Raw genomic sequence first — 14387 nt, forward strand, 5'->3', positions numbered from 1 at the left:
GTGGTCCCTCCGGCCCTGCCTCAGCCTCCCTCTCCCGTCGAGCCGGGTATGGTTACCCCTGGTCTCCGGGCAGAACTGGACCGGCTGGTCCAGGAGGCCATCGAGAAAGCGATGAAGAAATTGCAACCTCCATCGGCACCGTCTCCGGCACCGGTTCCAGTGCCGCCCCCGGCACCGACACCGGCATCGGCTTCGCCACCGAGGAGGGAACCGACCACCGAGCCGTTGATACAAGCGCTAGCACCGCTACTGAGCCTCATGGAGGCGCTCATGACGGCCCTTCCATCGGTGATTCCAGTGCCATCGACAACACCACCGTCTCCGACTGGATTTTCATCGGCAGGAGAAACACCGTTCCGGATTCCCCCTTCCAGGGTGGTTCCATCGGTGCCTTCTGGTATATCTCCACCGATATATCCTTCGGTTCCATCCATTCCACGCCAGGCACCGATTCCATCGACAGCACCGAAGCCATCGATGCCATTTCTGGTTCCACCTACGGCACCGATTCCACCTCGGTTTCCATCGATGCCTTTAGAGCCTCAGCCAGGTCCATCAGGGTTACAAACCCCACTTGATCCCTACGATACCTGGGGTGATGATGATGATACATCTTCTGACACGGATTTGCCTTCGCCTCCATCTCCTACAGAGAGTAGAAAAAGATCTCCTCCTGAGGATCTATCTTTCATTAATTTTGTGAAAGAGATGTCAGAAGTTGTACCTTTTCAACTACAATCTGAAGCTGATGACAGACACCAGATGATGGAACTCCTTCAATTTCTGGATGCTCCAAAAATCATCGCTTCCATCCCTATACACCAGGTGTTTTTGGATCTGCTCAAGAAAAACTGGGAATCTCCTTCATCAGTGTCCCCAGTTAACAAAAAAGCTGACTCCACCTACCTTGTCCAGTCAGCACCAGGTTTCCAAAAACCTCAACTGGATCATCGCTCTGTTGTGGTTGAGTCCGCGCAGAAGAAGGCCAAGCGTCTTAAGCCACACTCTTCTACCCCGCCTACCAGGGACAACAAGTTCCTAGATAGTGTTGGACGGAAAGTCTATCATGGAGCTATGTTGATTTCACGCATAGCTTCATATCAACTTTATATGACTCAGTACAACAGAGCCATCCTTAAGCAGATGCAAGACTATGCTGACACGTTACCAGACCAATACCAACCGCAGCTTCAAGCCCTTCTTCACAAGGGATTTGAGGCAGGGAAGCACGAGATTAGGACTGCCTACGACATATTCGATGCTTCCACAAAAGTTTCAGCCACAGCCATCTCAGCCAGACGTTGGGCTTGGTTAAAATCATCCAACCTTCGCCCAGAGGTTCAGGATCATCTTGCTGATTTACCCTGCTTAGGCGATAATTTGTTTGGAGAGCAAATTCAGCAGATTGTGGCGGAGTTGAAAGACCACCATGAGACGTTGAAACAACTCTCATCTGTCCCACCTGAGCTGACCTCCAAGCAACCGCAAAAGAAAGACTCTAAGAAGTCATTCTTTCGACCACGCCGTTATTACCCTCCATCGGCCAGGCCTCGTCCAGCTCGATCCTCTACTAGGCCTCAGCCGCGTCAGCCTAGGAAACAAAGGCCTACTGTAGCCCCTCCTCCTGGGCCTGCGGCTGGCCTTTGACTCCCCTGTAGGGAACACATGCCAAACCCCTCTTCCGGACATCCCTGTAGGAGGTCGACTGTACCATTTTCTACAACCATGGTTGCAGATCACCTCAGATCAGTGGGTGCTAACAATTATCGCACAGGGTTACCACCTCAACTTCATAACTCTTCCGGCAGACTCCCCGCCTCTTCAAGCGTGGAGTCTATCCACCCATTTGGCTCAATTACAACAGGAAGTATCTCTTCTTCTGCAATCAAATGCTATAGAACCAGTTCCTCCCTCAACGAGGCAAGGGATTCTATTCCAGATACTTCCTAATACCAAAGAAATCGGGGGGACTACGTCCCATTTTGGACCTTCGAGCCCTCAACAAATACCTTCAAAAAGAGAAGTTCAAAATGGTAACCCTAGGCGCGCTGCTCCCTCTGCTACAAAGAGGGGATTGGCTGTGCTCTCTCGACCTCAAGGATGCTTATACCCACATTGCGATCACACAATCCCATCGCAAATATCTGCGGTTTCTAGTTGGCCATGACCATTATCAATACCGTGTCCTCCCTTTCGGTCTAGCTTCTGCCCCACGAGTCTTTACCAAATGTCTCGTAGTGGTAGCAGCATTCCTCAGGAAGGAAGGTGTCCACGTCTACCCATACCTGGACGATTGGCTAATCAGGGCCTCCACCCAACAGATAGCTCAATCCTCCCTAAAATTGACAATTCAAACACTCCTTTCCTTAGGGTTTCTCGTCAATTACGAGAAATCTTGCTTAGTCCCGTCTCAAACCTTATCCTTCATTGGAGCAGACTTGGACACCTTGCAGGCAAAGGCTTACCTTCCTCTTCAGAGGGTCCACACCCTAATATCCCTGGCTCGCCAGCTCCAGTCTCAGAACACTGCCACGGCTCGCCAGTTCCTCATTCTCCTAGGACACATGGCATCCTCGGTTCAAGTCACTCCCATGACCCGACTAGCCATGAGAGTAACACAATGGACTCTACGACACCAATGGATTCAAGCTTTTCAGCCTCTGTCCTCCATAGTCACAGTCACACAAGCGCTGCGCCTATCCTTAACCTGGTGGACGACTCAGGTCAACCTCCTTCAGGGCTTACCCTTTCTTCCACCGGATCCGCAAGTAATCCTAACCACCGATGCTTCTCACATCGGTTGGGGAGCCCATGTGGACGACTTTCAAACCCAAGGGTTATGGTCCAACGAGGAAGCCGAACACCAGATCAATTTCCTGGAACTTCGCGCAATCCGCTATGCACTCCGAACTTTCAAAGATCATCTATTCCATCAGATAATCTTAATCCAGACGGACAACCAAGTGGCCATGTGGTACATAAACAAGCAGGGAGGCACAGGCTCCTTCCTTCTGTGTCAGGAAGCTGCGCAGATCTGGGCGGAAGCCCTCTCCCACTCCATGTACCTCAGGGCCACTTACCTGCCGGGAGTAGACAATGTATTGGCAGACCAGCTGAGCCGTGTCTTCCAACCGCACGAGTGGTCACTCGATCCTCTGGTAGCGACCTCTCTGTTTCACAAGTGGGGTTCTCCCCGCATAGACCTCTTTGCGTCCCCTCAGAACCACAAAGTGGATGATTACTGCTCTCTCATTCGGAGCCAGCACTCTCGGCCGAGGGATGCATTCTCCCTCAAGTGGACAACCGGTCTTCTCTATGCATTCCCTCCACTTCCTCTTGTGTCAAAGACTCTCGTGAAGCTACGCCAGGACGGGGGAACCATGATCCTGATAGCACCTTACTGGCCACGCCAAGTATGGTTTCCAATACTCCAGGATCTCTCCCATCCGCAGGCACATTCCTCTGGGACAGGACCCGCATCTGCTCACTCAAAACAACGGATGCCTCCTCCATCCCAACCTCCAAGCCTTGTCCCTGACGGCATGGATGTTGAAAGGTTAGTCCTTCAGCCTTTCAACCTTTCAGATTCCGTTTCTCGGGTCCTGATAGCTTCACGAAAGCCTTCCACAAGAAAGTCTTACTCATACAAATGGAAAAGGTACACATCATGGTGCACTTCTCAGTCCCTTGATCCCCTTTCCTGTCCAATCTCCAAATTCTTGGACTATTTATGGCATCTCTCTGAATCAGGTCTTAAAACCTCTTCTATCAGAATGCATGTCAGTGCGGTAGCCGCCTTCCATAAAGGTGTACAGGGTGTCCCTATTTCAGTACAACCCCTAGTAACACGTTTTCTTAAAGGCTTGCTCCATCTGAAGCCACCCTTACGTCCTCCGGCCCCATCTTGGGACCTTAACCTGGTTCTTGGTCGTCTAATGAAACCTCCTTTCGAACCTCTGCACTCCTGTGAGTTAAAGTATCTCACATGGAAAGTGTTATTCTTTTTGGCTATCACTTCAGCTCGCAGGGTTAGTGAATTGCAGGCCCTAGTTACCTATCCGCCTTACACTAAGCTCCTGCAGGACCGGGCGGTACTTCGCACTCACCCTAAATTTTTACCTAAGGTAGTTTCTGAGTTTCATATTAATCAATCCATCATACTACCTATCTTTTTTCCCAGGCCCCACTCCAACTCCGGGGAACAGACTCTGCATACCCTAGACTGCAAACGAGCTCTAGCTTTTTATCTAGACCGTACAGTTGCTCACAGGAAGAGCACTCAATTATTTGTCTCTTTTCATCCTAACAAGTTAGGACATCCTGTGGGTAAGCAGGCTCTTTCCTCCTGGTTGGCGGACTGCATTTCTTTTTGCTATCAGCAAGCTGGCATTCCCTTTCAAGACCGTGTGAAAGCACACTCTGTGAGGGCCATGGCGACGTCAGTGGCACACCTTCGATCGGTGCCGCTTCCTGACATCTGCAGGGCTGCAACCTGGAGTTCTCTCCATACCTTTGCAGCCCACTATTGTTTGGACAAAGCTGGAAGACAGGACTTCATCTTCGGCCAATCTGTCTTGCGTAACCTTTTTCCAACGTGATGTACCAACACCCTTCCACCTTCCCGGTAGGGTGCGGATGCCCTTTACCAAATTCCACCCCAGTTGTAGTGCCTGTTGCACGTCATTGGGTGCATTTGGTGCAAGTCAGGACATCCTCAGCTCGGTACTCACCCATTTGTGAGGACAACCATCCTGCTTGTCCTGTGAGAAAGCAAATGTTGCTTACCTGATGTAACAGGTGTTCTCACAGGACAGCAGGATGTTAGTCCTCACGAAACCCCGCCCGCCACCCCGCGGTGTTGGGTTTGTTTTGTTTTTACTTTCTAGGCACTGCCTGTAGCTTTGTAAATCAGACTGAAGGGAGACCCCTGCTGGCTGCAGGGTCAGTGCCTTGCTGGGCATGCCCAGTAGGGGCCAGTCAAAGTTCTGTTTAAACTTTGACAGAAGTTTTCCGTGGTGGGCTCCATCCTCGAAGTCACCCATTTGTGAGGACTAACATCCTGCTGTCCTGTGAGAACACCTGTTACATCAGGTAAGCAACATTTGCTTTCTGTTTAAGCACCCAACAAAATGAATTGATCTCATACAATAAGCCTGTCTTCCATTAGTGTTTAACCCAGCATTTTCATGAATTGAATTTGGGCCCTATTTAAAAAAAAAAAAAGAACATACCTTTAAAACCAGGTTTTCTAAAAGAGCTTTTGAAAATTGCCTAGAGGGTTGTGTGCATAAAAGTATAATTCAGGTGCATATTTTAAATGCACAAAAAAACAAAAAGAGGTATTCCCAGAGAGGCAAGAGGAGGGGGGAGGTGGAGTGACATGGGTAGTTATTATCTTCAGGAGTGTGCACATAAAGGAACGCACACACATTTACACCTGCTCAGTATAACTATAAGTACCTGTCTGCCCTCATTTTCAAAGCTGACTTCCGTGTCTAAGTTCGTTTTGAAAATTTGGGCTAACTTCTGCGAGTATTTTAGCTCTATGCACTCCGTTATAAAAGTTCCCTCTTTCTATTCTGTAATTGCAAATGAGAACTCTGATTTAACAGCTCTGATCAGGATTTACTGTGTATTGTGTAACAATTCTGTGCCTTAGGGAAAAGCTGTACCCTTTCTGGACTGTGCAATGTTGCAAAGTACGTAATGGTACATGGCAATACTCACGCTTTATCAATAAAAATTCTGCTTTCAAAGCCCTTATGTTGAAGTTGTTTAAAAATTGTTCCCCTGCCATTTTCCTGAATGCCTGTGAACATCCATGTTCAGAACAATTTAAATTCATTCTCCTCGACCTCTCCGCAGCTTTTGATACGGTGAACCACGCCATTCTTCTAGATCGTCTATCTGACATCGGCGTCAAAGGCACCGTCCTAAGCTGGTTCAAGTCATTCCTTCAAAACAGGACCTATAAGGTCAAAATCAACAATGAAGAGTCCCTACCTGTCTGCTCTACGTTGGGAGTTCCCCAAGGCTCACTATCCCCAACCCTCTTCAATATCTACCTCCTCCCGCTCTGCCATCTCCTCACCAGTCTTAATCTAATCTTCTATCTATACGCAGATGACGTACAAATTCTCTTACCAATCACCGAATCACTAAACAAAACCCTCGAGTTTTGGGACACATGCTTCAAGTCCATAAACAGCCTTCTATCAAGCCTCAACTTGATCCTGAACACAAAAAAGACGGAATACCTACTCATCTCGCACGACGGCAATTTCAAACAGCGCAACCCCCTCCCTGCTACCCTTCCCACTTTCTCCTCCCAAGTCAGAAACTTGGGAGTCCTCATGGATAAACAACTTAACTTCAAAAGCTTCATCAACAACACTACCAAGGACTGCTTTTTCAAACTCCAAGTGTTAAAATGACTCAGACCGCTCCTCCACTTCCACGACTTCCATACAGTACTTCAGGCAATCATTTTCTCAAAAATAGACTATGGCAATTCTCTTCTGATCGGCCTCCCTGCAAATACTATCAAGCCTTTACAGATGGTGCAGAATGCCGCTGCCAGGATTCTAACCAGATCCAATAAATGGGACCACATCACCCCCATCCTGAAGACCCTCCACTGGCTCCCTATCAATTACAGAATCCTGTTCAAAACTTTAACCATCACCCACAAAGCGATATTCCACATCACACCTTTGGATCTCAAGTTCCCTCTTAGACTGCACTTACCATCCAGGCCGGTAAGAGCAGCTTATAAAGACACCCTCCAGGTTCCCTTTCTAAAAACAACTTCAGGAATGAGAGCCCTATCAGCGTCTGGCCCCAAACACTGGAACTCTCTCCCTCCAGACCTACGGCTAGAACACTGCCCGGCTACTTTTAAGAAAAGACTCAAAACCTGGTTGTTTAATCAGGCATTTCCCTATTCAGATAATCCTCTGAATTAAAACCTGCCCGTTTTTGAGTAGTAATTTAGTCTCTTTCTATCATTTACATCGCCTTAGTCATAAATCTCATTTCCAGATTTGGCTCCTCCACCTGTTCTCTAAGGTTCATTCATCTAACCCTCTAGCCTTGAATTATTTTGTACAGTGACACCCTTATTTGCCTTTTGCTCCATGACAATAGTTTTGTGCATTCCATTTTTGTATCAACCCCTTCTTCTTCTTCTGCTTCGTAGTCCAAGATCTTAGCCTCAGCTATCACGTGCGTATTATATTTTTCCTCTCCGAAACACTGTTTCATTATAAATTTTAAAAAGTTTTAAATGTCATCTGCTTGTTCATTGGTTAATAATATATTATTCTGTTTCGAATCCAGAGTTCTCTGTAATTGTTCTCAATTGTTCTTTTTGAAATTCTGTTAATGTTCATTGTAATTGCTTGCACTTTTGAAGCACTGTTTTTGTTCAATGTAAACCGAACTGATTTGTACCCCCTACAAGAATTTCGGTATATAAAACTGCTAAATAAATAAATAAATAAATAAATAAATGAAAACATCTTAGATTATTTTAGATTGTTTAGAGGGCAGGGCATTGCTGCACAGTCACAGCTCTCTTGGAAATCTATTTCAGACGTGGTTCTGGGTTTGGCACGTGTCCTTAAATTGGATTGCTTTTAGTCAGTCGAACAACAAGATACTTACAAACCATTTTTATTTATTAATTTCATTTAAACAATTACAAATTTCATATAACATTTTAAAATAGCGTGTATGATCATGTCAGCTTTTAAAATGATACATTTCAAAGTGTCTCTGCATTTAGACTCCAACTGGATCTGATAATTTAGTGTAATGTATGTCTATCACTGAGGAGATTAGGCAGACAAACCATCTGCAATAAATAGAAAACTAAAGCTTTGGAGATCCACCAGCTTCCATATGTCTAACAACAACAAAAAAAAAAAAAGCTGAAAATATTATAATAAAATTAACTCTAAAGTTTAACCATTTGGTTTGCATTCTACCGAGCACCAGATTCTTGGGAGGGGAAAGTTCATTTTATTTAGAGAAGAGAGTAGTCATATGGTTATCAGAGATGAAATGCTCAGTGCTCCATTGGTATTATGTCTTTGCACTTTGAGGTCTTGTTAAATTGGAAGTTTTATGGAGCAGACTCATATTTAAGATTCTGGGAGGAAAAGGTTTGGAATGACCAATCTTCAGGTCAACATGTTACAAGCTATAAATATTCTAGAATTATTTCTGAGAATTCAATGTGGATTGCGTGACATATTTTCCCTTGCTGTTGCTCCATGCTACGTTTTTCATTTCTAAAAAAAACCCCCTCCAAACTCCATTATTTACTGGTAAACACAGCTGATGATTGTTTTGGGTACAATACTAAAAAAAGAAAAGTCTACTGTTCAGGCAAAACAATCTTTCACAATCAAAAAGGCACAACTGATCTAACATAAAAAAAATAAGTGAAAAAAAAAAAATCTCCATGGAAATCACATGTTTGTTTGTACTATTTATTATATTTTAGGGTTCTTCAATTTTATATTTATACTGTTGATATTGTTAGCCCCCTTAAATAACGCTTGTAAAAGTAGCAGGTTCATGGTTTATAGGAGTACTTACATGAGCTAACTATGCACAGAGGACTCAGTATAATCAGAAGGGCAAAAAAATTGAATTTTCAATCCATGAGAAATACACATTTTGAATATTTAAACTGTATGAACCAACAAAAAGGCAAGCAAACATTTCAGCCATAATGCTGTTGAATCCTCTTATCTAACTGCATTTCAGAGATATAAATCCCCTAATGCTACTTGCATTTCAGAGATATAAAAATATCAGGTTTTGAATCTGAGCTATACAATATGTACATTAGTATTTGCACTATTAAATTATGAATACTTAAGTCTATTGCTACTTTATAAATAATTTTTTTTTCAATTTGTATCTGCAGCTGACATAATACTCTGCTTTGTTAACATGAGCTAATGACTTTCAGAAGACAAGAGCCTGCTGTATTTCTAATATGATCTGTCATCAGCAAAACTTAACACTATGTAAATTAGTTATATTAAAGATGCCCCATCAATAAAGCAAGTGACTTTCTAAACACTTAATCCCAAACTGTATTTTTTTTATTAAGAAAAACTATTGCAAAGTGAATGGAATTGTTGAGCCTTTTGGTTTCATCCTTTCTGTTCATGTATGTTATTTAAAAGCATAGTGTAATCAAAATGTAAGACTGCAATTATAACAAATTAAGGTAAAATAAATCTGCAGTAGATATTTGGCAACCACATAACATGTAATGTAAACTTGACAACAATGTATAACTGGAAGTTGTAACATTCTGCAGTTCTAATTTTACAATATAGGGCCTTTGAGATTTTTTTTCCATAGGCATTACATGGGGGAAATTCCTTGGCCCATAGACTACAGCTGAGTTATCATTTGCATTGGCTAAGTAACCACTTTAGCATCTTGTGAGTACTAAACAAAATATGGTTTCGATTGTAAATGCAGAATTCAAATGTACAGTTTTCACATGTGTTAACGGCTATTAAGAAAGAATGCAATTTTTGCCTTTGTGTCCTTTCTTCTTAGGCTTCGGCTTTGTTCTTTGGCCAAACTGAGAGCTAGATAGTACAGATGTTGGACTAGGCAAGTCATCTGTAAAGTACTGATATCTTTGTGAACGTGGCTGTGGAATAGGTTGTCCAAGAAAATATCCTTCTTGTTCAGAATCAGAAGATGAAGATGAGCATGTTGAACACCAAGAATCTTCATCCTCACCATATAGTCCAAGAAATGTATCAGCTACCTGGTTCTGCAGTGCATAATCTGAAGTAGCATTGGTATACTGTCCAAAACGTTCTGCATTTTGTACATATGCTTGAACTTCATGAGGAGTTTTGTTCTGAAAAATTTTGTTATAGTCCTCAGGAGTGTAAAGACGAGTTCTTTCTTTTGGAGAAGCTCTTCGTTCTGTAGCCAGATGAAGGGCATTGTCGGATCGAGACTTCCTGCTTCGCCGACGGCGATGGTGGTGTCTTTGACTACATTCTTCTAAGTTGTAAACACGTCTACGAGTCCTCTCACTCATTGGTGGCTGACGAATTTCAATGTCATAATTGCCATTGTCAATAACATCATCTGAAAACTTGACCTGCTGTGGTCTTGATTGGGATTTGGATCTTCGTAGAACAGACACATGCACTGGCTTTTCTTCTACTAATACCTTTTCTTGACAAAACTCAGAATTTAAACTTTTTAAAGAATCTGTGCTCCTATGAAGCATAGAAGAATTCAAAGTTCCCATGATGCTCATTTTCTCACAATCTTCTACCTCCAAACTTGGGAAGTTCTGTAGCGTGTACAAAGATGATCTTGGTTTGCCTTCTCCATCTACAGAAGCTCCTTAAAAAAAGAACCCAAAAAATTATAAATACCTATTGATGATCAATATAAGAAAGCAAACGTTTAGATTTGAAAATTAAAAATTAGGAACACCATGAAATATTTGGAACATTTAAATTTTATAGGAAATAGCATTTATACTATAAAAATGTCAAAGTCCCTAGGCCTTTTCATTCAAGAACATCTGAGCTGTGTTTAATTAGTCCACTCTTTAGGGACTGAAACAGCAACATAAGATACAAACAAATTTGTTTCTATTCTATGGAATAGCAAAAAGCATTACCACCAAAAGACAGAGCTGGCCCAAACATTTCTCAGACAGAAGCTTAAATATTATTTATGTACCTGTGATATTAGACAAAGCCAAGGAATCCATCGAATCTCTAACACGTTGTTCTTGCTGTTTTAGATTATTGGATAAGCATTCTAGTGAACCTTCAAACCATGGAGTCTGTGCATGCTTATAACAAGAAGTTCCATCTTCTATGTCTAGTTCTTGAATTTTTCTGCTACTGGCAGGGCCTGGATGACTACCATAAGCTGAATCACCCAATCCATCTTGTGACTGTGCCCAATACATATCTGATTGATATTTTTTACTAGCCAAGCTCTGAGCATGATTGTTTTTTTCCAGATCTGCTTTGCCTTTAGCCATATTATCAGGCATCCAGTGTTCACCGGCTCTACTATCCCCAGTGGGTTGTCGAAAAAGTCCTTTATCTCCAAATTTTAAGATAAGCTGAGTCATGTAGTCCTCATGTTCAGCCCATTCTTCATGATCTTCTGGAGTCTCCTGCTCTACTCTTCCTTTCCAGAAGTCATCATTGTCAAAACTTTCTCCTTGCCTTGACAGAGTTAGGTCATCTATTTTACGAGACAGAGTATCATCAGCAGTTCCAGAGAGGCCAGGAAACTTGTAATTTAATGCTGGTGATAGTAAGAGAGACTGTCTACACTGGTCAGCAGAACGACTGCTTTTTCCCATACGTACGCTTCTTCTGGACTCTCTAGACCTTGCAGACTGAAAAGCTGAGTCTGAAGAATCTGAGGCATGAATGTCTTCTCCCAAACTACAAGTTTTAGAACAGTAAATTTGCCCTTGTTTGGGAAGAAAAGGACATCCTAACAGAGATGCTTTACACTGAGCACATGCAAAACAAGTTTCGGTGGCATGCCAGTGTTGGCCATCATAAGTCATCTGAGCATGGTCGACACCTATTAAAAGGAATAGACAGTCATCAGTGCCACAGTGCAAATTAAATTGTAATAGTTTATACATTTTAGATAAATAGAGCTCACAATACACAGAGATAACAAAAGAAAGTGTGTTAAAAGCCAGCAGCAAAAAAAAAAAGGCAGACTTTGGCAAGATAACTGTAAAGGAGATGGTAAGGAGTAGATGAAGCTAGGAATTGATTTTAGCAGCCTGGAGCTGAGAGTGAAAAGGTATGGATGCAGGAAAATGAGAAACTATGGAGTACAAACTATGGAGTTGTGGCCTTATTGGAAAGTAACGATTGAAGATGCAAAAGTTGCTGAAGCTTATGAGCAGAAGACTTTGGTATTAGATGCAGTTAGGTAACTTAGCTATCAAAAGCCAGGAAGAGACTGGAGAAGGGATGTGTTGTGAAAGAGTTTGGCAAGGTGATTGAGGTAAGCAGTAAAAAGAAGGTTTAGTGTGGAGTGAAATGCAGTCAGCCAAGTACAAGAAGACTGGTATATAAATGAATTACTTGGCTAAGGAAGGGTGAAAAATGAATGAGTACAGGAGAGGAGTATGATCCAAGCATAGCAACTTTTAGAAGCAATGGCAGTTGGGCCAGTGTTAAACAGAGAAAAATACAAGGTTATTCATAACAGGGGCAGGAGTTATTGGATTGGGAGAATCAGGGAGAGGCAAAGATTGCAAAATAGGAGTTAGGCTTTTTCCATGACTAGCTTTATATAGCAGGACGGTCATTCAGTTAAGCAAGACAACAATACAAATGTTTTCAACATTCCTCTTTCAAAACTCCTAAAACATTTACCATTTGCAACAAAGGGATACAGTCAGATAGAAAGCAGTTGTACTGTATATCATAATACATTAACAAGTGAAAAACAGGAAATAGAACTAACAATTAAGACTTATCTTAAAATGTGAGCAGAGGAAGCAAAACAAGTAGATCATTCCCTACAGACAAGACAATAGAAAGCTTATATGACATTTGGAATTAGGTCATACATGTAATAATGCAGATATTTTGGGAGGGTTAGATAGCACATGTGGCACATCAGACACGAGTCTGAAGAATCTGCTGCGTGCAGACTGGCAGGGTCTTTAAGCATTTTCAAAATAGATGGGCTGGCTGTGCAGTTCTTTTCAGTACACAGGATCAGCACAGCTGATTCATGAATTTTAAAAATACTTGTGCTGCTGCATGCCAGCTGGGCCAACTCGAAGATACTCGCCAGTGCTGCAGTACTGACCCAATGCTTGCTCTATCTTCAGTTCCTACAGCTGTGCTGATCTTGTGATTTTAGAGGGAGAGTGGGATTTTATTCTTTGATTATAGCTGTGCACTATGGGGTAGATTTTCAAAGCCCTGCGAGCGTAAATCATGCAGGATTTACGCGCACAGGGCACTTGCACGCTGGCACGCCTATTTTGCATAGGCCGCCAGCGCGCGCAAAGCCCCGGGACACATGTAAGTCCCGAGGCTTCGTAAAAGGGGTGGGAGAGGGCGTGTCCTGGGTGTGTCAGCAGTCCAGGGGTGTGTCCGGGGGCATGGCGACGGTTCGGGGGTGGGCGGTCCCGAGTCCTCTGGCACTGCGGCCTGTGCCGGGGATGGCGAGCCAGCAGGCAGGCGTAACTTATACAACAAAGGTAGGGGGGATTTAGGTAGGGCTGGGGGGTGGGTTAGATAGGGGAAGTGGGGGGACGCGGAGGGAACGGAGGCAGGCTGCGTGGCTCGGCGCATGCAGGCTGCAGATTTTGTGCAGCCTTGCGCACGCCGAACCTGGATTTTAAGAGATAACGCGCGGCTACACGCATATCTTTTAAAATCCAGCGTACTTTTTTCAAATCTGCCCCTATATTTATATTGTGGAATTGTTATGCTTTTGTATATTATCAGTTGCGACTTACATGTACTTGGCATTTTTTATATGTTATTTGTTACTCATTTTGAGTGTCCTTCAGGCAGACAAGTAAGAAAAGTCATAAATGAAATGAAACAGTACAGTCTATTTAGTTAAGCTGTTCTGCAGATTTAAAAAATATTTGAGGGCATGATTAATTTATTGCCTCCAAGCTACAACCGCTGGCTGACCCCAGTTCCGTATGGGCTCCACCACCCATCTCCTCGATACCTAGCATCTGGCAATTTTTGGAGAGGCCCTCCCCAACAAAGCTGGAAAAATCCCAAATGCCTAAAATTTGGGGCCTGATCACACTTGAAGAGATTCCAGGCAGGGGACTGGTGATAGGGCCCAGGCCAGAATGGAGTCATGTGGGCCAGACACTGGTAGAGCTTGGGTCAGAGGAATGAAGTTAAAGTGGGGCCATGGAGAAGAAGAGTGTGTGGTAGAAGTGGAAGGAAGGAAGGAAGACGTGTCCCTGCCAAAATAAAAGTGAAAAAAAAAAAAAAGGTACATATATATTTTCCTGGTTCCTAAAAATATTTGGTTAATGCTTATGTTTTTGAAATATTTTTCTCACCCTTGCACTCTAAGGGCCAGATTTTAAAAGAACTACGCGCACTGGGCCTATTTTCAAAGGCCCAGCCACGCATATAAGTCCTGGGGTTGCTGAAAGGGGTGGTCCGGTCTGGGGTCGGGGCGGGGCTGGGTTAGAGGCGCCCAGCCCAGCAGCCATTTGCTATGCTGGGGGATCGCGTGCCGGCAGGGTTGGTGTGGGGTTTGTTTTTTTTTTCCGGTTCGGGACAGCCAAAAAAAAAAATTGGCCTGAACTGAACTGCGGGAAACGAAATTTCCCGTGGCGGGCC

The 14387-nt window shown here is 43.6% G+C and overlaps 1 protein-coding gene across 2 annotated transcripts in view; it reads right to left on the reverse strand.

Moving 5' to 3' along the window:
- Positions 1-7664: 7664 nt before the first annotated feature.
- Positions 7665-14387, reverse strand: part of PRICKLE1 (prickle planar cell polarity protein 1) — a 198604-nt gene continuing 191881 nt past the window's right edge. For both annotated transcript variants that reach the window (XM_029616285.1, XM_029616286.1), the window contains 2 exons: positions 10747-11616; positions 7665-10401 (listed from right to left, as the gene is read on the reverse strand). In XM_029616285.1, coding sequence (XP_029472145.1) covers positions 9545-10401; positions 10747-11616 — 1727 coding nt within the window. In that variant the 3' untranslated portion in view covers positions 7665-9544. The remainder of the gene's footprint in view (positions 10402-10746; positions 11617-14387) is intronic.

Source organism: Rhinatrema bivittatum, chromosome 9 (assembly GCF_901001135.1).
Source record: "Rhinatrema bivittatum chromosome 9, aRhiBiv1.1, whole genome shotgun sequence".
Taxonomy (NCBI): Eukaryota; Metazoa; Chordata; class Amphibia; order Gymnophiona; family Rhinatrematidae; genus Rhinatrema; species Rhinatrema bivittatum.